We start from the raw sequence: 23,440 nt of genomic DNA, 5'->3' as shown, positions 1-23,440 counted from the left end.
TCAGCCTGAAGCCTCCAGGAATGGCCTTTAGATAGCAGGTTTGTTAGCTCTTGCTTGCCTGGGCTTGTTGTAGACTGCATGTTTGTGTTGTCCCCGCCCCGCCCGACCCCCCCCCCCCCCCCATTCATATTTTGAAGCTCTAATCCTTAGTGTGCTTATATTTGGATACGGGGCCTTTAAGGAAGTAATTAAAGATAAATGAGGTCAAAAGGGTGGGACCCTGATCCAGTAGGACTGGTGTCTTTATTAGAAGAGATACCAAAGGGCTCTCTTTCTACCCCACCCCCTGCCCCCACCAACAGAAAAGGCCATGTAAGGACACAGTGAGAAGGTGGCCCTCTACAAGCCACGAAGAGAGCTCTCACCAGGCGCTGAATTAGCCAGCACCTTGATCCAGGACTCCTAGCCTCCAGAACTGTGAGAAAATACATTTTGGTTGTTTAAAGCAATCCAGTCTGTGATATTGTGTTATGGCATTATGGGCAGACTCATACAGGGGCCAAAAACTCTCAGCTTTTTGTCATGAAAAGACAGAGAAAAGAATGTAGATAATTAGAAGAAAAGACGGGGTCATTTGGGAAAAACAGCTCAAAGAATGCTGTAATTAATGAGGGTCTTCTGCCTACCTGTACATTTGCAGCCTTGGGCTAGAAAAGAGTGAACCTCCAGTTACATTTGTAAATACGCAGAACAGCCTTCTCCACAACACACCTCAGGGAAGAGGTCTTACCCAGGGAACTTATTAAAGCCCAATGTTCAGGAAATCTAGTGTAGGCAAATGAATAAATAAAATCCTGCAAACCTTGGGATTTCTCAGAAGGAGATTATTTCCATTCTCTAGGAAGCATATAAAAGCATCCCCCCCCCCCCCCCCCCCATACCAGGTCTTCAAGATACGGCGGGGGGGAAAAAAAAACAAACCTTAAATAGAGTTGACAACCTCAGGGCATTTGTTTTGGGGTACAAAGAGAAATGTGTTCTTTAAAGAGCATTTTATAAAATGGAAACTGCTTTGTTCTTCAGTTTGGATATGGTTGAGGCCATCACTAACACTAATTCATTATAATTGAAAATGTTTAGAGCTTCTGTCTGAAACCCTTACTACATTAATTTAGAAGGTAGGAATTCATATGCTCTTAAAGTCACCCTGGCTCCCCATCTTCTAGGGATGGACTAACTTTCCTGGACAGTTGTTGGCACCTAGTCAGTGGACGTGTGCCAGTCTTGTGTCTGTGTGGCGTGGAGTTGTAAGATCCAGCCTTCAGTCAAAGGAGACACACGGTATGCACCCACTTTTTCGTTTTTTTAAAGACTTTTTTTTGTGTTAAAAAAACATTTAGTTTTGAGAGAGAGAGAGAGAGAGAGAGAGAGAGAAGTGGAAGGACAGAGAGAGACAGAGAGGGAGACAGAATCCCAAGCAGGCTCTGCACTAAGTGCAGAGCCTGATGTGGGGCTCAAATCCACGAACTGTGAGATCATGACCCAAGTTGAAATCAAGAGTCAGAGGCTCAACCGACAGAGCCACCCAGGTGCCCCGTACCCACTTTTTTTTTTTTTTAAAGGATTGATAGGTAATTTAGCAACATAAAGAACGTTTTGAATAGTGAGCCTTCTTCCTAGGGTAAAACAAAGCCTTGGAAAATAGCATTCCCTCCCCATATCTTTATTTTTAAATAGGAATGGCTGCTAAGACAGTCTAAAGGGTTGGCTGAAACATTACACAACCAGATAGATTGAGAATTCTCTGGTGAAAGAATAAATCAGAAGCTAAATTAGGATTTGAGTGGGATACCTAGTTAACCTAGCCACTCTATATACTTTACGTCAAAGTTCTTGTCTAAAATGTCCCTGGTAACCAATGAAATTAGGGACTTTGAAAAATCTAGGGCATTGAGATGAAGGTGGAGATAGACACCGTGTTCACAGCAGAGAAGATTTCACTGCTGGAAAATAAACAATAGAAGGTGTCCTGGCTGGTATCTTTCTGTGTAAGACATTTAGGAACTCTGGAGGACATGTAGCTAGTATGAAACCACTCAGAGTGATTTCTCTGTATTTCAGAAGGAGATGATTTAATTAACAGAGCAAAGGCAAAGAAATTGCATTTTGGTTGGTCACAGAGGTAACCTGAAAAGAAGCCTGGACTGGACTGTTCCACCCACATGTTACACTTGTTTATACACCAGGTAAGCAATAAGGTGTATACTCTTGAAAATTCTTCTCAAATCAAAGATGGGAATTAACAGGATTCAGAACAGTGAGTTTCTATAATTCTATAATTATAACTGCCTTTCTAGGTTAGAAGGGTTGTCTCAAATGTGATATCGAGAACCACTCTGGGTCTTTTTATGTCTACTAAGAAAAAAAAAAGTCCCCCAAAGGACTGATTGCTGACCTCTGACACCCTCTTCAGTAGATCACTGTTCTTGCCAGGAGTAAAACTGATACTACTATTGGATGAGGCAGGCGACTTTCATAATTACTCCAGACCCTCGATTATTTAAAAATCAAATTCCAGGAGTATTTTCTGGAATCCACAAATTCCCAAATTGCTGCCAGCAGGATGCTTTTTATTGTTGGCTATTCTCCTTGGGAATTTAATAAATATTCATCGACAGAGCACAGCATAACTGACTGAGCCGCTTTCATTTTTATCAGCCCTGTAGGAGGCCTTAGTATTTTCTGGAAACCTCTGGGAGCTGCCAGTGGTTGACAATAAGAAGCTTTTGTGAGGTCCTTGGGGAGAGGGCGGAGAGGCGAGAATAAGGTTAATATCTGTTATCATAAGCCACTTTGTGAACCTTATCAGGAGTTCTAAACCACTGTGGGCATCAACAGTGGGTAGGCCTGTGGATATTCTGTGATAAGCTATAAAAGACCCAATATATTTTTAAAGGAATGGTTAGGAATCAAGTTAATTCATGGTGATTTATCAGACAGCAGTCACTTAATATGTCAAATCAATTCTTATATACTACTAAAACCTGATTGCATAGTTCAGCACTCATTTATTTTCAGAGTATCCATCAGCATGGATTATTCAAGCTTTGGAGGAAAAAACATTATTTAAATTTATGTTATTTTTGGACTTCCAAATTGGCATACCCACAAATAATAATTTCAAAGTCATAAGTTTTATAAAGTTACTTATAATGGTAAATATTATTCATTACAGGGTCTTTTTCTTTTATCATGTTCAGCATCTGAGTTCAGCTATTGATTCTACAGAGCCTTTTGGAAACATACAACTATGCCAGCAACACAAAAAATCTTGATATATTTCTAACAAGTTGTTTATCAATAGCTGCAGGTCTCTCCTAGTTTTCCAAAATGCCAGTCATCACACCTTTTTCACAGAGAAGCTGGGCTGGTCTGGGCTATGAAACACATTGCTGAAGAGTTTACAGATACCAGTTAAGAAATTGAGTACTTCTTGGGAATGCAAATTGGTGCAGCTACTCTGGAAAACTGTATGGAGATTCCTCAAAAAACTAAACATAGAACTACCCTATGGTCCAGCAATTGAACTACTAGGCATTTATCCACGGGATACAGGTGTGCTGTTTCAAAGGGACACATGCACCCCCGTGTTTATAGCAGCACTATCGACAATAGCCAAAGTATGGAGAGGGCCCAAATGTCCATTGATGGATGACTGGATAAAGAAGATGTGGTATGTATATATATATACATGTATATATATATACAATGGAGTATTACTCGGCAATCCAAAAGAAAGAAATCTTGCCATTTGCAACTATGTGGATGGAACTGGAGGGTATTATGCTAAGCGAAATTATTCAGTCAGAGAAAGACAAATATCATATCACTTCACTCATATGAGGACTTTAAGACACAGAACAGATGACCATAAGGGAAGGGAAAAAATAATAATATAAAAACAGGGAGGGGGATAAAACATAAGAGATCTTAAATATACAAAACAAACAGGGCTGCTGGAGGGGTTGTGGGAGGGGCGATGGGCTAAATGGGTAAGGGGCTTAAGGAATCTACTCCTGAAATCATTGCTACACCATGTGCCAACTAACTTGGATGTAAATTATAAAAAATAAGTAAATTATGGAAAATAAAAAAATTAAAAAAAAAAAAAAGAAATAGAGTACTTCTGGCATTGTGAGTTTTGCCTTTTCCTTGCGTGTTTTGACAATTTGTTCTCCAAATTTATGTTCAGCTTTGACCAGATTTCTGGCTTTTTATTTTTCTACTTACTGGAATGCCTGTGAAGGTAACTGGAGGAGACTGCCAAGAAATGCTGAAGCTGCTGCCGTTGGGGGTGAACTTGGCCGACCCTGGAATGGTCACAGGGGGTGTGGCCTGTTACACAGAAAACAGAACACTGTTATGAAAGAACATTTTTCCTCAGAGTCTTAAGCCATCATTGCCTAGGTAGGCCCTCAAACATGATTTCAGCTGTATTAATAACTTAGATTAAATATCCAACAGGAGGAGATTAAACATAGTCAAAGAGAATAGCTAGAAATCAACTTTTTAAGTGTCTTGGCAGTCTAAGGAATAAAAGGAGAAGGTTTTTGATTATTTCTGAAAACAGATTTTATTATACATACATATACTTATTTTAGAACATATAACTATTTGTGTGAAAAACACAGTGCCTCGCTATCAAATTGGGAAATAGTTTTATACAGTGATGCTGGGTTTGTAAATTGGTACAACATTTCAGGAGGGTAATTTTTTAATTTTTATGAGGATGGTCACTGCCGAACTATGTATTATGCAAAAAACTGGAAACGTAAATGTCCAATAATAGGGAAGTGGGTAATATACCCACAGAGCCTGATGTTGTTGAAGAATACCCATTGGCATGGGAAAATGTTCATTCTATATTAAATGGCAAAAACAAAGCACAAGAGAAACAGTACTACAATAAATTCCTTTTTTTTCACATTAAAAAATTTTTTTTTAATGTTTATTTATTTTTGAAGGAGAGAGAGAGTGTGAGTGGGGGAGGGGCAGAGAGAGAGGAAGACACAAAATCCAAAGGAGGCTCCAGGCTCTGAGCTGTCAGCACGGAGCCCACCGCAGGGCTTGAACCCACAAACTGCGAGATCGTGACCTGAGCCAAAGTCAGACGCTTAACCAACTGAGCCACCAGGCACCCCAATAAATTCCTTTTTTTTTAAAAAAAAATGAGTGTATATACACACACACACACACACACAACACATTGAAGGACATACAAAAAGTATTACCCAAAGGGCTTTCTTGTTGTTGGGATTAGGGGATGAATTTTCTTTATTTGCTTGTGCTTTTAATATTTTCTATGCTAGGGGCGCCTGGGTGGCTCAGTCGGTTGAACGTCTGACTTTGGCTCAGGTCATGATCTTGCTGTTCGTGGGTTTGAGCCCCGCATTGGGCTCTATGCTGACAGCTCAGAGCCTGGAGCCTGTTTCAGATTCTGTGTCTCCCTCTCTCTCTGCCCCTCCCCCACTCATGCTCTGTCTCTGTCAAAAATAAACATTAAAAAAGATAATATTTTCTATGCTGGACATTTATAATGTCTATGAACAGAAAAATCCCAACATTATGAATAAATGGTTTGGGAAGGACCTTTCAGATCACCTACTACATGTTCCAACTGTCATACAGATGAGCAAAATAGTTTCAGTTGGTTCAAGCCCATGATTTTGAGCCAGTGTTTCTAAATGTAACACTGACAAACAAGAAAAATTATTCTTTTTGACCAACATAACAAGAGTCAGCAATGAGATTCATTGCATCTACTACTTTAATAATTAGCTGTATTCCATTGCTCTTGAGTGTAAGTCTACTAAATACATATCTGAAAGCCTCCCCCACAGGTTTAGTTTTAATAATTATAAATATAGGTGCTAGTGACAGTGGTTTTGTAACTGGCACCACTGGAAAATATTTTGGCAATACATAGCAAGATCCATAAGCTGTTCGTGTTGTATCCTCTGACTCAGTAATTAGTCTTCTGGGAATTCAGAAGGGAAGAAAAAGGTACTGGCACAGAGTTTTCACAGTACAGTTAGTAATGATCGTGGAAAAACTGGAGAGGCTAAAAAGTATACCTAACAATAAGAGAACGATTAAAACAAATTTGGTGCCTCGATTTAGTCGAATACTATTCAGCTATATGGAAAGTGTTTATAAAACAAAGGTAGGAGAACACAATTAAAGTACAGACAGGAGATTTTTTAAAGATACTGCATAAGGCAGTTTGAGAATTATGGAAAAAAATGCTCTCTTAAAATCTGAATATTATGAAATATCATTGACAAATCAATGTTTATTTTTTAATTTTATTTAACATTTGTTTATTTTTGAGAGACTGAGAGAGAGCATGAGCAGGGGAGGGGCAGAAAGATAGGGGGAGACACAGAATGTGAAGCAGGCCCCAGGCTCTGAGCTGTCAGCACAGAGCCTGACACCAGGGCTTGAACCCACGAACCGTGAGATGGTGACCTGAGCTAAAGTCCGACGCTTAGGAGCCACCCAGGCTCCTCAAAACAAACCAATGTTTAAAAGAGTTAGTAACTGTGTGGGGAAAAGGAGCCATGTCCTGTGTTTGCAGGGTTTGTCTCTACGATCTTATCCGACTTTAGAGTGAAGCAGATCCCGGAGGGTCTGTTCCAATACAGATGGGGGGCCCCACCCCTAGCTTCTGTCCAGTAGGTCTGGGACCGTCCCAAGAATTTAGATTTTTAACAAGTTCCCCGGTGATGCTGACACTGCTGATGTGGGGAACACTGATAATCACCGTTCTGATGCATGAGAGTTAGTTACCAATTCAGAAGGCAGGGCATGAAGTCCCAGATCTGGGGCGCAGGGCCATTCTGAGCTTTTCCATGCTCACCTTTTCATTTATTTATTTATTTTTGTTTAACAGATCGTGTGCCAGGCACCCTTCTGAGAGCTTTACAATATTAAGGATTTTAATCCTATGAACATCTCTAAGGGGATGGATCTTCAGTCAGCACTGGGGAACCAAAGAGCCCCTAGGGTCCCATTTGTGTGAGATCCAGGCTTTAAAAGGAGAAGAAATAACAAACTCAGCTACGGGGCTCCGTGTGTGGTGCTGTTTTTCCCCTGGGTTACCCTTTCCTCACAGGTCAGAACACTACTCCTTTTGGTCAGGGGTCAAGGTGATTACCTTCACGGTCCTTTGCAAGTTACCTGGTAAGCATGGTCGGTGTGCACGAGGTAGAGGGTGGTGGGAGCTGAGCGGCTCAAGGGCGTCATCAATTTCGTCTCAGTTTTGGCACAAGGAGCTTCTGTTCGGCTTGAATCTGGGATGGGGAAAGTAGGCGGTGAAGCCAGGGACTGAGAAGGTGAGACCGGGGCCAGGCTGCTCAGTCCATCTGCCACGGAGTCTGTGTTGAGCTTGATCTCAGTGTAGTAGAAGTCCTCTTCTCCATCACTGTAGTCGGAGTCCCCAACACGTCTAGAGTGAAGAAAGTGACAAGATTACACAAACCCCTCTGGCTTTCTTGCCTCGAAATCTTGCACATGCTGTTCCCCCTGTCTGGAATGCTTTTCCTCTGTCTTGTCTGCCTGGCAAACTCTGACTTACCCTGTAACACTCAACTGTCCACTTGCAGGGAGGCCTTCTTGACCTCTTAAAACAATTCCTTCAATCAATCAAGTATTCAGCAATTTATTGAGAATCTGTTATGTCCAGGCACTTTTCTAGGGTCTTCTGAAAGCAAGATGAACAAAGCATAGGCTATGATTTGATGGAACTTACATTCTAGTGGGAGAGGCAGACAAGAAACCCGGAGGGAAATGCACTTTGAATATGTCAGGTAGTGACAGATCCCAGAAAGAAAAATTAAGCAGATTTAGTGTCCTTTAGTAGAGTAACTGATGAGGGGAAGGCATTCTTTTAAAGAGAGTGTTTGAAGGAAGTCTCCTGGAAGAGTGACATTTGAGCAGGGGCCTGAGTGACATCAGGGAGAAACCCTCGCCAGAATGCATGGGAAGATCACACAGTGAAGACCAGCCACACGGCCCTGGGGTGGGCAGGTTCAGTGTTCTCCACAGAGGGCAGAGAGGCCAGCGCCTGGTGCTCCGGGCACCGGGGACAGTGAACAAAGGCAGGGGCAAGATCGCACAGGGTTTTGCAGCCCATGGAATGGCTTTGCATTTTATTCTCAGTGTGATAGAAGCCAGGGTGGGGGGCAGAGGGGAGGTTGTGAGGAACCTAAGTCACTTTTTTTTTTTTTTAACGTTTATTTATTTTTGAGACAGAGAGAGACAGAACATGAATGGGGGAGGGTCAGAGAGAGGGAGACACAGAATCTGAAACAGGCTCCAGGCTCTGAGCTGTCAGCACAGAGCCCGACGCGGGGCTCGAACTCACGGACCGCGAGATCGTGACCTGAGCCTAAGTCGGCCGCTCAACCGACTGAGCCACCCAGGTGCCCCCTAAGTCACTTTTTAAAAAGATCACTCTAGCTGGGGCGCCTGGGTGGCTCAGTCCCTTAAGCATCCAATGTCACTTAGGTCATGATCTCACGGTTGGTGAGTTTGAGTATGAGGCCATTGGTGAGTTTGAGGCCACTGATTGAGGTCCACATAAGGCTCTTCACTAGAAAGCCTCTTTTGGATTCTCTCCCTCTCTCTCTGCCCCTCCCCTTTTCTCTCTGCCCCTCTCTCGCTCGCTCCCCCCACCTCAAAAATAATAAACATTTAAAAAAAAAGGATCACTCAGGTTAATGTATAGAGAATAGTGGACAGAGGGCAAGAGCAGGAGGCCAGAGAGGAGGCTGTTGTCACTAATAATCCAGATGAGCTTTGCAATATCTGGCGACCAGGTGGTCGTGGAAGTGACCAGGAGTCAAATTTGGTTTGTATTTTGAAGGTTAGGAATCAGGACTTAACTCCTAACTGCTAGATCCTCTATGCTCCTGTTGAAGTGTATCCATTCTGTTTAATTCACTTTATTGAATGATTTGGCACATTTCTGTAATTTTTTTAAACCCTCGATCACTTCCCTAACACTGTGATTTCATTCCCCATGCATATTGATGTATCTGGCATAGAGTAGGTGCCTATTAAATGTGAATGGATGAAGCTGATACTGTAGCACAGTGATTATGAGCATGAATCCCGGAGTCAGATCTCCTGGGTTCAAATCCTGAAACCCTCTAGCTGTGTGTGGGATTCTGGCAGACTCCATGGCCCAGTGCTTCAGGCTCTTTACTGATAAAATGGGGATAGTCATAGTGCCTGCTTATTGTGAGGATTAGGCAAATAAATATACAGGGCGCAGAACTGTAAGTACTAAGTGCTTATTAAATTAAAATAAAGCTGACGTTAGAAGGCTTCAATTTTTACTGTCGACCAGAAAAGTATCTTCTTGGTGCTTTCAAAGTTCTCCCTGAGACACCAGAAATTGTACTCGTCCACAGAAAGTTTTGAGTAAAATAAAATAACTGTCCATAACCTTGGAAAAGATTTATCCGATTTGTCAACTTCTAGGGAAGTGGTATACACCCAGCAACCTAGTTTTATAGGACGGCCTCTGTCTACCTCCCTTCCACGAGGTATCCCCAAATTTCCTGAACATATCCACCAGTAGTAGATCACTGACTTGGAATCAACTTTTCCCCCCACTTGCAAGCCCTCTACAGAACCTAGAATAAAAACCTGCCCTTCACCTTGGCCTCTCCGCTCGGTCAGATCAGCGGCTTCTCCCGGCCTTGCCCCATCTCCCCTGAGCTCGCGGGCTGAGGCGTCTGGGGAGGTGCCTCTGGGCTGCACCAGGTCTGGCAGGCCTTGGCTTTCTGACAAGCATACCATTAAAGACCCCAGAGAGTGGGCCCAAGAATGTGTGCCTGTTCTATTCCTGTCCCCACTTCCTTTCCAGTAAAGGGCAGGCCAAGTTGCTACTGGCTGCCGAGTGCTACTAATAGACACACGGGCCTGGGGGAAATTGTGTGTCCCACGCGGGGATAAATCAGGATCAGCCCCTGGTGTGCAAGAGTGGAGTGAGGTTTCAGAGAAAAACACTGTACTTCTTCTACTCTTGGTGTGCACCCCAGAAATATGGGACGGCATATATGTTTTGGGGGTGCTGTGGGATGCTCCCCTCCCTCCCTGCCATCCAACCTGCATTAAAACGATTCCATCATCCGGCATCACATAATTGAGCTCCTGGATTACGGCAAAGGTGATGTCCCTCTCCCAGGCCAGGAGAGAGCTTAGACCCAGGCTTCACAGACACAGACTGGCCCTAGCGTCCTGCCAACCCAGGCCCATTCCTGTGCAGCGGCTGGCGGGGTGGTGAATTCTAATTCATCAAGGCAATTTTAAGAGCACGGAGTAAAAAGGGAATCCTAGGGAAGCAAATACAGTGGCTGCATTTTTAATTTTACCCACCATGAGAGCAGCCTGGGGACCCAAAGAAAAATCGTGAGATGCCACTCACAGTCTATAAATACGTCTATATGGCATGTGCTTCTGTGAGGTACATGAATTGAATTGGATTCAATTTTCTGGGCAGATGGACTTTAAAACAAATACCCTAGCTCCTGATTATAGCTTCGGGAAGTTTTTTTCTAAACCTTTAAATAACTCTGAGCTATTTACATTATGAGTTGTCCTGACAGTGAGGTTTGAGGGGAGACACTGCAGAATTTCCTTCCCTGGAGACTTCAGCAACAGGAATGAGGGCGTTCTGCCCTGCAGCGTTTCAGTGTGGTATTTCTTGGAGGGTGAAGCTGGACCCTCTGGTGAGGGGAGCAGAAGCCCGGCCTCGCTGCGCCACACACACGGCACTTGGTGATCTGTGCGCTGTGCCCTGGAAGGGCTTGGCGGTGTCCCCGAACATCAGCGCTCGCTACCTGTGAGTGTGGTGGGTCCCTGCTCCTCTCCACAGTCACTGAAGGAACTCGCCTGCACAGATCAGCGCAATCACCTAAGAACCCACTTTGTTTTCTTTTTATACCACTTTTTTTTTTATGGATGCTGCATTTTCTAAATTTATCCCTTGTTGGGCAAAGTGACTATAGTGTTTATTTCTCAACATTCATCTTGTTGAAAGGACTTCTTTGTCCAAGCACTTGGGGAGTTGGTCATGTGTTTCGATTTGTGTTGTGCACACTGACTATGACTTACGGCCTCCCGAGGTCCCTTCCAGGTCTGAGGTCCTTGGGCAGGAGACCCAGAGAATAAATGACAAGACTGCTGAAGGTCCACCGTCCCTCTGGTGTGACCCCTAATCTCTGCTGCTGGAAACTTTGTGTTCTCCTTCCTTAGAAAGGTTTTTACGTAACACAAGGAAAAGCATAGATTGTACAAATAAAGGGCTTATTTGAGCAACAGAAAATGATGGAGCCAAGTCATCAGGCATCATGAGAACAGAAACCACAGCACTGATTGACACAGTGGTTCTTAACCTCTTTTAGTGTGTGTGTGTGTGTGTGTGTGTGTGTGTGTGTGTTATACACACACACACACACACACACACACACGTACTTCTCAGGCTCAAAGTCACCAATACTCTCCATTGGGGAAAAACGCACATATAATTTGACAGTTTCAGCGGGTCCAATGAACCTACCCTACCCTAGTGTTTTATATTTTATAAGTCACTCTCAGGTACATTTTATTTTTTGACCCTTACCCATGACCTTGCTGGGCTGATATTACTATTAGCCTCATTTTCAGAGGGAACTGAGGCTCTGAGAAGTGACTTGCCTAAAATCACTTAGTAAGTAAATTAGGGAGGCTTTGCAAGTTTAAAGCATTTTCTTTCCACTGTGCCACACAGGCCTATATTATCTAAGTGGCCCTCTCCACAGTGATTAGGAAGACCAACCAAGCCCAGTCTCTATTCCTGTGTTCAGAACTTTTAAGGAAGAGTGTGGTATATAATTTCTGAGTGCAGGGGGCCTTAGACTGAACTCCTGGAGACTACATCAGGCTCTGAAGGGAGGGTTGTCTTACCCAAGATGAATGGTCCTTATGTGTTTCTGGATACCTGCTGCGGTGCTCAGCACTTTCCCACAGTTTTTCCAGAGGCATTTGAACATCACCTTCATAGAATTCTATAAACAGGACAGAGTTACATTAAAATGATAACTAACCCATCAATATTTTCTTTCTTTCATCTCAACACATTCCCCACCCCCCTTCATTAGAAAAGTAACAACTTCCCATCACCTTTATTCTAACTCGGCGCACCATTCTAGGAACCACCATGCCCCCAAAGCTGGTGAGGATCTTGGTGACTTCAGACATTTTCCTGCATCCTTGACAGATACCAAGCTCCCCTGAATATTTAGTTCGGTTTCATTAAGGTGGTCACAGTGGTGTTAATGACTGTATCTAACATTAATTGAGCACTTACCATGTGCCAAGTGCTGTTAAAAAGAGTATCTCATTTAATACTAAGAGATGGATAACCTTATAACCAGCATTTTATAGATTCACAGAGAGCTTCAGTAAATTGTGTCCAGTCAATAAATCAGCTCCTAGCAAAGCTGGGAATCCAGCGAGTTCAGCTCCAGGAACTGTCCTTTCCACTAGGGCACAATGCCACCTTCTTGTACAAGGGTCTCAGCATTTTCCCAAAATAGTCCAGCACAGTGATTGAGAGCACTGATTTCGGATTTACTTTCTCAAGCCCTTAGTTTCCTTATTTTATCAAGTAGGAACAATAATAGTACCTGTCTCATAGGGTTATTATGGGATTAAATGAGGTCATGAAAGTGAATCGTTTAGCACAACATCAACAGGAATAATCATTCAACCAATGACAGTTGTTATGGTGTTATGATTATGCTTCCTGAAATGAATTTGACAGGAAATTAGTTTTCTCCTGAGAGGGCCCTGGTCATTGGGATGCTGCCGCTTTGCTGATTATTCCCATGGCCATGGTGACAGTCACTTCTGTGTGCTCATCAAGCCCCGTTTCCTCTTCCTCCTGGGCACACAGCTAGACCTCATTTCCCAGCCTCCCTTGCAGTCAGGTGGAGTCATGTGACTGAATCAGGACCAATGGGATACGGGCAGAAGTGCTGCATATTCCTCCAGTGCCATCCGAGCACAGGCTGCTGACCAGATGCAGAGGACACTTGAGGCCTGGGGGACAGCAGAACCACTCGATCAGGGGTCCTTAAATTTCTCTTTGCTATGAACCCTTTTGGCAACCTCTTTAAACCTATGGGCCCCTTCTCAAAGCAGCATTTTTTAACACTTAAAACGTAGAATTACAAAGAAGAGCCAGCAGAGTGAAATACAGTTACCAAAATATGAAAAGTATTTTGTGATATGGAACTGTATGTGCTCTTTATGTACCATATTAAATAACAAGATCTTGAAGAGAGTCTAATAGCTACCATAATTTCAAATTGGTGTTAAGCTTAAATGATATTTCATGATGTCGCCTAAAATTATCATGTGATATGAAAACATCTATGATTTCTATTGGTAGTAAAGTCACAGGCGGCATTAATACTGTGGTTGGATGCCATCAGTCATAACTGCAGGAAATGCTGAATTATAGTTAAGAGGTCAATGATGATAAAGATACACTTTTCCCCCCACTCCAAGTTCCCAGACCCCCTGAATTCTGCCCACCCTTCTGGGCACTTATAGACTCCAAGTTAAGAACCCCTGCATTAGGAGGAAGGAGCGTGGGTCCCTAGAGGACTGTGGGGAACAGAGACACTCCCTTCACCACTCCCACTGAGCTGATTGGACTGTGACACACAAAACAAATAAACCTTTATGGTGTTAAGCCACTGAGGTTTGGAAATAGGCTGTTCCAACAGGAAGCCTACCCTTACCAATAAACACAGTAGTGGTGGTACCTTTCCTGAACTGATGAAATTGATGTAGACTTGTTTAGGAGTCCAGCAGGATTTCTGCCGTCAAGTCCTTGTGGGGCCCACCAGTGTTCGCCCTGTTCTGTGAGCAATCACTTACACGGTTTAGAAGATGACTTATTCAGGTATTACTGATGGGATTAGTATCCTGATCCAGACAGCCACCCTCACGGAAGACTTTTCCTGTTTCTCAGTTGAGAAGACACTTGGAAATTTCCAGAACTGAGGACGATTCTGTGTGTTGGGGACTGGCCACTTTCAGCATGGCAAGTAGAGGACAAATCACAGCAGCCCACGGCTGCAGTCCGCTAGAGCAGAAGAGCAGCAGCACGAGAAGCCCGCTCTCCCTGTGGGCGTTGTGACCCAGGCGCCCGCTGTGTCCCAGAGGCTGCTCCCAGGGGGCTGGCATTCATGGCGCAGCAACCCAGCCACTCCTGTCTTGGCACTGAGGCTCCACACGCAGTGCGGGGATGCTCGCAGTGGGAATGGGCAGGGCTGAGCTACGGAGGAGCTGAAGCTACAGAGAGGTGGGGCTGGGGCTGAAGAGGGGCCTGAAGGAAGCTGAGAAGCAAATGCATACTTAGGAGACTTTATTGTTATTTTTTACAAGTTTGTTTATTTATTTTGAGAGAGAGAAAGAGCGTGAGCAGGGGAGGGACAGAGAGAGAGGGAGAGAGAGAATCCCAAGCAGGCTCTGCGCTGACGCCAATGTGCACGGACATGGATGTGGGGCTGGAACTCACGAACTGTGAGATCGTGACCTGATCCCAAATCAAGAGCGGACACCTAACCGACTAAGCGACCCAGGTGCCGCTAAAAGGGAGGGTATGAAAGATGACTTCTGTAGCTAGGCAAATTGTTGTTCTGTTTTGAGTATGTTAACTTAGAGATACCTACTATAGATCAAGAGAAGGTGGCAAGTAGGACACTGGACATATGAGCCTGGAACTTAGGGAAAGTCAGGGCGAGAGATACAAATTTGAATTTGGAGTCAGCAGCCAAAGGATCACTTAAAACTCAGGTCTGGATGAGATCATCTAGGCAAAAATGAAGGTAGAGATAATTAGAAGGCCCAGGACTTTACAGCATCCGGTATTTCTTATTGGAGATAGAGCAGGAGCAGAAAGAGAGAGGGAGAATCAAGACAGTGTGGTATTACTGCACAGTCAGAAGACTGTTCAAGAAGGAAGATGTGGCCAACTGTGTTGAACAAGGACTGGGAAGAGTCCTGTGGATTCGATACATGGAGGCTGTCAGTGGCCCAGACAAGAGCAGGTTTCTCAGAGTAGTGGGAGGAAGTCCAACCGCCATGGCTGGAGAATAGGTGGGATTTAAAGAAGTGGAGAGAGGGGTGCCTGAGTGGCTCAGTTGATTGAGCATCTGACTCTTGATTTCAGCTCAGGTCATGATGCCAGGGTTGTGGGATCAAGCCCTGCACTGGGCTCCACAAGGAGCGTGGAGCCTGCTTAATATTCTCTCTCTCTGCCCCCCTCTCCTGCTCGTGCTTTCTCTAAAATAAAAATAAATTTAAAAATAATAAAGAAGTAAAGAGAGTAAGTGCCACCTTTTCAAGAAAGGTGGCTGATATGAGAGCAGTAAACAGCTTGTAAAAATGAGTCATACTAAACTGAGTTTTTATGTTGATGGGCACAGTTGCAAAGGAAGGAGGGACAGACAATGTAGTCGAGATGCGGGGGATAACTACAGGGTGAGATCCTGAAAAAGAAAGAGGATTCAGCATTAGCAACCCCTCGCACAGTGGTAGGGTTGCCCTGAAAAGAAAGACCAAGTGATGGATGTAGATTCAGTTAGTTTGCTGATTAAAAAAAAAAAAAAAAAAAAAAAAAAGCATTCCTGTCTGAATGCTTCTAATTTTTCAGTGAGGTAGGAAGTGAGGTCAAATCTAAGGGCAAAGTGGGGAGGCTGTGTGAGAGCAGACGAGGCTGAAATGGCTGCTTTAGAGACTGGGAAAGGACCAGGCAAGGCATGTGATACTATTTTCATTTTCATGGGGGGAAGCAAGAATCCAAAAAGTTAGGAAACTTACCCAGTGTCCTTTGATGGTTCCACCAATTGGTCAGTTAGATAAAGGCTTTCGTAATTAATGTAATAGTATTGTGCAACATACAGAGCCAAATTCCTTCTGCATATTAGGAATTATTTTAAAGGTTCAAATTGCTGATTGTTTTAGGAAATGACTATTACTCTGGTATTTTTGTGCCACAACAAGTATTATTTATAAGATTGCTGTTCCCAGTCCTTGCAGTAATATGTCAAACACTTTTTTTTCCTTTTAGAGAGAGAGAGAGAGGGAGAATGAACAGGGGAGAGGGGCAGAGGTGGGGGGAAGGGGAGGGGAGGGGGAGGGAAGGAAGGGGAGGGGGGAGGGGAGGAGAGGGGAAGGGAGGAGAGGGGAGGGGAGGGGAGGAGAGGGGAGAGAGGGGAGGGGAGGGGACGGGAGGAGAGGAAAGGAGAGGAGAGGAAGCAGGCTCCATGCCCAAGGCGGAGCCCAACACAGGGCTCAATTCCGTGACCCTGGGATCATGAACTGAGCCAAAATCAAGAGTTGCATGTTCAACCCACTGAGCCACCCAGGTGCCCCAAACACTTGTTTTTTTTTTTTAAATTGATAAGCAGTAAAGCTTAATACAAATTGTAGGAAAATAAATATCATTGGTATAATTCCTTTCTTTAGTCAGGAGGAAACAGCTGATACAGAGATCAAATCCAAAAATTACAATGAAGATGACCAATATCCTTTCTAAATTCCTCAGAATTAGGATAACCACCAATCACAATTGTTTTGAGTATCATCTCCTCAATTAGATTCTCACTTTTTGGGTCTCTGGTATGGGCTCCCCAGGAATCAGTTGCCCAAAGAAAATTAGGTAATGCATATGAAAAATGATCAACTTTGCTTCCTCCTTGCTTTGTTCTTTTGCTGGGTTTCTAAGAGAAACGCTGGGGATAGGCCAGTTTTTATCACGTAAGCTCTCTGAGAGTAGGAGCCATGACTTCTTGCCCAACACTCTACTCCTGTGCCTAGCATAACTTATTAATTAGTATTGGCTGTGCTGAATCTTGGGAAAGTTGCATTTTGGGGCCCATGGCAATGAGCCGTATTTGAGACATCTTAATTTACTTAAGCATTTTGGAAGCTACTAGTAAATACTCTGTGTTCAAAGAATGTTTGTCCAAAAGATCATTATTCTGTGAAATTCCAGAAGATTTCCCAGTGTGATTACCACCTGATGATCTCATCTGGCTGTAAATTAACTTCTTAGCACAGGCCCATGGCAGGCATGGTGCACACTGAATTATAGATGGTTTTCTCTTCACTCCATATAGTAATTTTTTCTTCCAGACTTACACCCCCTGCAATGCTAGGTACTCAAGGAAGGTCTAAGTTCACCAGAAGAAAACAGAAAATGTGCAGCAGGAAAAATGATTGTCTAATTTACAATGATTTGGGTCATTAGCATAAGCAATTGGGAGGACTTTATGCAGTATTATACTCCAGAAGCATAGAGAAAGTTCCTGCTGATTTGCAAGGTGGTTACAAACGCAAACTCAGAAACATAATTACACATAGTGGGGAGACCTTTAACTGGGTTTTGGGAGGGGGCAACCCCAAACTCCTTCACAGAGGGAAAGCCCTGATTTCTCTTCTACCTCTTCTTTTTGGCATTTCCTTTGAATGACATCTTTCATTCATTATCCCATTTTATCCCAACCTGCCAGAACCCTGCCCTCATAATTTACCCATGCACAGATATTTGCTATCTAAATTTAAGAGCAATACAGATGAAGCTTTGAAAACATCTATCGTTTTGACCCAATATCAACGTTTAGGGGCTCTATCCTAAGAAAGTCATTTGAAATGTCTCCAAAGACGTGTATAAAGATGCTCACGGCACTGATTTTTAGACCAGCGAGAAATCAGAAATAATGTCAAGATTGCTGAGGGGATTATCAGATGACTGGTTAAATTAATTCCATATAACTGAATATTAAGGAGCCTTAAAAATGAAGTTGTAAGAAAAACTTCCTTGATGTGAAAAAACAAGCTCCTAGTGCAGGCCCACACCATCCTCCACCCCGCTCAGTGCCTGGAGGCTGACCTTCATCAGCGGGTACCCTGGCCAACTGGTTTCTGGTTGAGTCTGGCCAATGGAAGGACTGACAGAAGGCGGGCAAGCAAGGGAAGAGACTGAAAGGCAAGAGGGTATGGATTCCCTCAACTTCCTGTCTGCCTGGCCACAGGTGGGCAGTGGCTCCATTTCTTCTCCAAAAACTAACACTTCTGTTGGTATTTTCAGAGTTTTGGTAACCCCCTGGGTTCTGGAAACCTCTCTGTTTATTTGCCTCTTCAGGCTTAGGGGTGGTAATGTTGTTAGCTTTTGGGGTAACTTCTCCTGATGTCTCCGAACCCTGTCTACACCTTTGTCAATAGCTTCTTCATTAAACTCTTCTCAATTGTTCCACTTGAGTACAGCACCTGTTTTCTGCCTGAACCTTGACTGATACAGGGGAAAAGCAGCTCATAAAAGTATCTGAACATTATCTTTTTTGAGGAGAGGATATGTCCTGCAAATAAAAATGTACTATGCCATGGTGGAAATATTGGGGAGGGGGATCTTATTTTTACATTAATCTGCAAATGTAAAAATTATCCTACTTTTAATTTTTAAAAGTTATTTATTTAAAAATGGAGTCACCCTATCACACTTGCTTGACTAATTTGGGAGAATAACAGTATATTAAAAGGATATCTCAACTTGAATGAAATCAAGTGGCTTCTCTCTACGTAGGTGAAGGATGTGCTTGTGTCAAACCATGGGGCCCCTTAAATAGTGGGTAAGTACTTTTCAAAGTCCCCTAACGACATCCAATGGAAACAAATCCTTTGTCTACAAACAGACTACTCACTGTTACATGAAAAGAAAAAACAAGCCATGGGAGGAGGAGGACAGGAAAAAATAGCTAAGTAAACGTCACCCAAGTTGCCACATGGGTCCTAGCTCTCCCAAGGAGGCCAAAGCAAGCAAAGTTGCTGGGGCAATCGCGGGGCCGAGTCTGAACGTGCCCTTCAGTGCTTCTGCCCCGGCTGCCCCTCGCAGCTCTAACAGAAAGACTTTCACAGAGGAGGATGTCCGAGGGAGACGAGGCCACCCTTGGCTGGGAACCACACTGTGCTAGGGTCTTCCATACATGTGCCTAGTTTCACACTCACAACAACCCCACAGGAGTGAAGCTCTCAGCGGTTACAGGCAGACTCCTGGGATCTCAAACACGCCCGATGTGAGCTCCTCAGCAGCTTCCAGGCAAGCTCTTCAGAATCACCCAACTTTGGTGCAGTAGGCTATGAAGGCTGGAGACAGCTTCCCGGAGATGTGTGACCTTCGCAGCGGTTTCCAGACTGTCTCGGACGCCAGCTGCTTTGGGGCGACAGGCTGAGATCTCTGGCCAAGGCTTCCCTCATCTTTTCTCTGCTTGCCCTTCCCACGGCAAGGCTCAACCCTGCTTCTGAATTTTTTCGTATCTGGAATACATGGAATGGCTTCTGTTTTCCTGAAGAAACCCAGACTGGTCCACAGGACTGACAAGATGACTGCTGAAGGTCACCTTCAGGTCCAAGAGTGGAAACATGGCTGAGTTTTGAAGTATTACATTACACGTCTAGGGATAATAAGTTCAATGAAAGTTATGTTCCAGAAGATACATGAACATCACTTTACTGTCCGCTTTACCACACAGCAGCCTGGGGTTAATACCAAGTTGCTTTTTCTGAGAGAAAAGTGTGAAGATCCTTGGGTATGTTTCATATGGCGATTGAGGTGTTATGTGTAGGCGTACGTGTGTGTATGTGTGTGCACGTGCGTGTGCACGTCTGTGTGTGTGTGCTGGGGGTGGACATTGATACATCTAAGCCTCCCCAGAGAGGACCAGGGTCCTTGATGGAAGGGGAGCATCGAATTATTCTGTATCCCTGAGTTTGCTGTGTTATACATGTCTCCCTAGCCTGCCTCACGTGGGAGGAACGCACACTGCTTGGCAGAGGCTCCAATGGCTCTTTGGGGACTAAGAGGTCCACTCAACAGCTTCCAAAAGACTGGCAAGGGAACAGACATATTTAAAAATTCACTACCTACCTAGAAACTGGTAGGGGTCCCAGTTCTTTCCTTTATTGGAAAAGCAGCCTTATACACGTCACCTCAGCTTCAGGGCTTTATTTATTTGTACGACAGGAGGACTGAACAAGTAATCTGTGTGTGTGAGGTTAATGCGAAGTGATGGGTGAATTCAAATGTATACCAAATGTGGATCAAACATCTCCCATCTACAGGCACTGCTTATAGATGCTGTGATGACAAATAAAATTTTAAAAATAAGAAAAAGATTTCTTCTAATGGAATAATAGAGAATGCATTCTTTTGTGTCAGGCTATTTTACCTCAGCATAATGTTTTTGAGATCTGTCCACTGTTTCACGTATCAGTTTATTTCCTTTTGTTGTGGTGTAGTATTCTGTTGAATGAATATACCACAATTTGCTTATCCATTTACCTCTTTATGGACATGAGGGTTGTTTGCAGCATGGGGTGATAATGAATGAAATTGCTATGAACCATAAGTCTGCAAGTCTTTTTGTGGACATATGTTTTCTTATCTCTTAGGTAAATATCGAGGAGTAGAATTGCCGGGTCATATGGTAAGCGTCTATTTAAATTTATAAGAAACTGCCAAACTGTTTTACAAAGTGATTGCACCATTTTACATTCCCACCAGAGATGAATGAGAGTTCCTGTTGCCAACACGTGGGATTTTTGTACACTACACAGCACACACTGTAGGATTCCATCTACTGGAAAGTCTGCAATGTGCGAAATGGACCTACAGTGACAGAAGTCAGGTCACTAACTGGCTGTCTGTTTTTGCAGGTGTTGTGAGGGGCATCTGAGTTCAGAGGGGCATGAGGTGTGCTGAACTACTGGCCTGATTACAGCGGGGGTCACCCAGATGGAGAAATTAGTCAAAACTCACTGCACTGTATACTTAAAATGGGTTCATTTTATTGAGTGGCGATTATGCCGAAATAAAGTTGATTTCAAATGATTTGTAGAACAACGACAAAAGCATTCACGAATTAACAAAAATCTGTACCCATGATCTGTTTTCTCAATCAGTGGCTTGTAAAAGCGCATCTCATCCTTAGGAGAATTTGTACATATCTGGATGTGTTCAAGCAGTCCTGTAACTTGGAAAGGTTGTGGTGGGTGATTTCTGAAGTCCTTCGAGGTCCAATACTCCGGATCTTCTGTACTGCGTGGTAGATTATTCTGAGGTCCTTTCACTAAAGTGCCTAGATCTCACTCTTCTGTGTCCTGATTCTCTCCGTGGCCAATCGGCTCCCCTGATCTGGCTGGCGATGCTGTGTCATCACCATGAAATCTGTACGGTGTGACCCCGAGCTGCTTTTCTTAGCACCGCCCTCCCCAGCAGTTCTAACAGATGGGTCTATTTCTGGAACAGCGGTTCTTCTTGCAGAAGGCACTCTCTGCTCAGAATTAGTGGGCTAGGAATTAAGTCAGCGCAGAGACTGGGAACAGCTTATGCGTGAGGGCTTTACGCATTTGTTTTCTTTTCAGAGCAGTCATTCACAATTTAAAGTGACTCACTGCTTTTTTGGTTCTGAAAGACTGAAAATGCAGAGTGGAGCAAGTGATTAATTCATTGTTTACTACTCGCAAAACTATTGCTGGAGCACCTTATGATCACTCAGCATTTTTTTCTCTGACTTGGGATTCTCCCTAGTCCCCGGGTAAGAAGGTTCGTGGTCAAGACACTTGTAAAATCAATGAGAATAATGAAGGCTGGAATGTAGTTATTGTCTTTGAGTTGCTGCTGATGTTCTGAAATGTGGAGTCCTGAGTCAGGTTTCCTTGTATGGCCCCTGATTTCTGCCCCTGTCGTCGTTGTCCTCACCCCTCACCTGAACGTAGGCTGGCCTCTCCCATTAACCCTAAATAAGTCCAAGGTGGCCGAAGTGGCTGAGGGATCCAGTGTCTTGAGCTGCAGCAATACTGATACAGTCAATGTGGGGACAGGATGGAGAATGGAGGTGAGCACCCCCTTCTCTCCACACCCACGCTTCTCAAATTTCTATTCAGTCAGTTGTCACATGGGTAGAAAGGAAAGCAAAGTATTAGCAGCCAGCATGAACGATATGTTCAATATGAACAATAATGTTCATATAATCCTCAGAACAACCTCATCAGTGGGGTGCTATCATTATCCATATTTTAGAAACGAGGAAACCGTGCCTTAGAGAAATCAAGCGACTTGCTCAATACATAAGTATTGAGCTGGGGTGCTAATTCCAGAGCCCGGACTTTCTTATCCTGTTCAGGGATGGACAAACTTAGAATCTGACAGAATTAGGGACCTGACATGGAAAAAAGCATATTCCTAAGTAGTTATCAGCACTTCTTGATTTTCTAGAGGTCTTCTGGGATTGATGGTAAACTATAGAGACTGTTTTCTCCCAGGCTCCCAGAGTGTCGGTAGTTAGGGTCACTGCGTCACCTTGTGGTCATGACCGGAACTGCATGTCCCCTGTAGTCTGGGTCCTGGCTTTTCTCTGAGCGTGGAAGAACTGCCTGTCTGTTCGTCTGAAATCCCAGAGAAAAAATTCTGCTAGCACTGGGCTTGAGGTAGTTGGTTGGCTGATCTCCAGAGCCAGGAGAAAGAAGGCTTTCATTTCTGTTTCTCCCATTTCCAATACCTTGGCTAAAGGTCCTCTTAAGAGCGATGGGTACTTCATTCAGGAAGTAGTGGGCTGTGGCAGACAGCCTGGAGTTCTGTTCTCTGCCCTTGGATTTCTCTCTGGATCCTTTGCACCCCAATCCCACCCTGCCAAATAACGTTGGCTGTAGCTGCATCTGATTATTTTCTTTCCGTGTTATTCTCCTCTGTGGGCAGAGGGAAATGTGGATTCCTTGAATTTGCTTCCGAAATTTCATCTTGGCTATTTCAGCTAGGCTGATCTTATCTCTGCCACGTTATAAGCTACAGGACCTTGGGCAATTCATGTAACCTTAGTGAGCCTCTTCTGCAGAATGGGGATACAACTATGCCAAGGTATAGCATAGTTGTTAAACTGCTAAAAACATGTTAAAAGCATGTTGTAAATTATAACTAAATATGCAAATGCAGTTGTTACCAGCAAATGTTTCTCCATCACTGCTGATAGTAAAAGATAATGCCTTGTCTAGGCAGCACATCTCATACTCTCTTCCTCCTTCCGTAAGAGGAACATGGATCACCTTAAGAGGTCAGAGTGAGATGTCCATGTGTGGGAGACATAGGAGAAGAGATGAGAGAGCTTTCATAAGGAGGAGAAAGATCAGGACCTCTGCTTCATAATCCCATCTAGGGAATGTTGCTTCCCCCTTTGTATAGGGTCTAAAAATGTCTGTTATAATGATGCTACATTCCAGTACATGGGGTTTTAGGGCTTGTACATCCTTTCTACTTATGGTCACATTTAATCTTCATGATTATCCTGAGAGAGGTTTGATAGTACCTGTTTGCCTGGTTTGT

At 43.8% G+C, this 23,440-nt stretch overlaps 1 protein-coding gene across 2 annotated transcripts in view; it reads right to left on the bottom strand.

Moving 5' to 3' along the window:
• The window catches only part of ZNF704 (zinc finger protein 704), a 239,698-nt gene that overhangs the window by 16,289 nt on the left and 199,969 nt on the right, over positions 1 to 23,440 (bottom strand). For both annotated transcript variants that reach the window (XR_003966228.1, XM_030303957.2), the window contains exons 5-7: positions 11,956 to 12,056; positions 7,180 to 7,447; positions 4,231 to 4,335 (exon numbers count right to left, since the gene is read on the bottom strand). Coding sequence is in view for 1 of the 2 variants with exons in the window: in XM_030303957.2 (XP_030159817.1) it covers positions 4,231 to 4,335; positions 7,180 to 7,447; positions 11,956 to 12,056 (474 nt within the window). In the remaining variant the exon portion in view is untranslated. The remainder of the gene's footprint in view (positions 1 to 4,230; positions 4,336 to 7,179; positions 7,448 to 11,955; positions 12,057 to 23,440) is intronic.

This window comes from Lynx canadensis, chromosome F2, assembly GCF_007474595.2.
Source record: "Lynx canadensis isolate LIC74 chromosome F2, mLynCan4.pri.v2, whole genome shotgun sequence".
Taxonomy (NCBI): domain Eukaryota; kingdom Metazoa; phylum Chordata; class Mammalia; order Carnivora; family Felidae; genus Lynx; species Lynx canadensis.
Note: the sequence above shows the minus strand (reverse complement) of the source record. Positions and strands in the feature narration are given on the sequence as shown.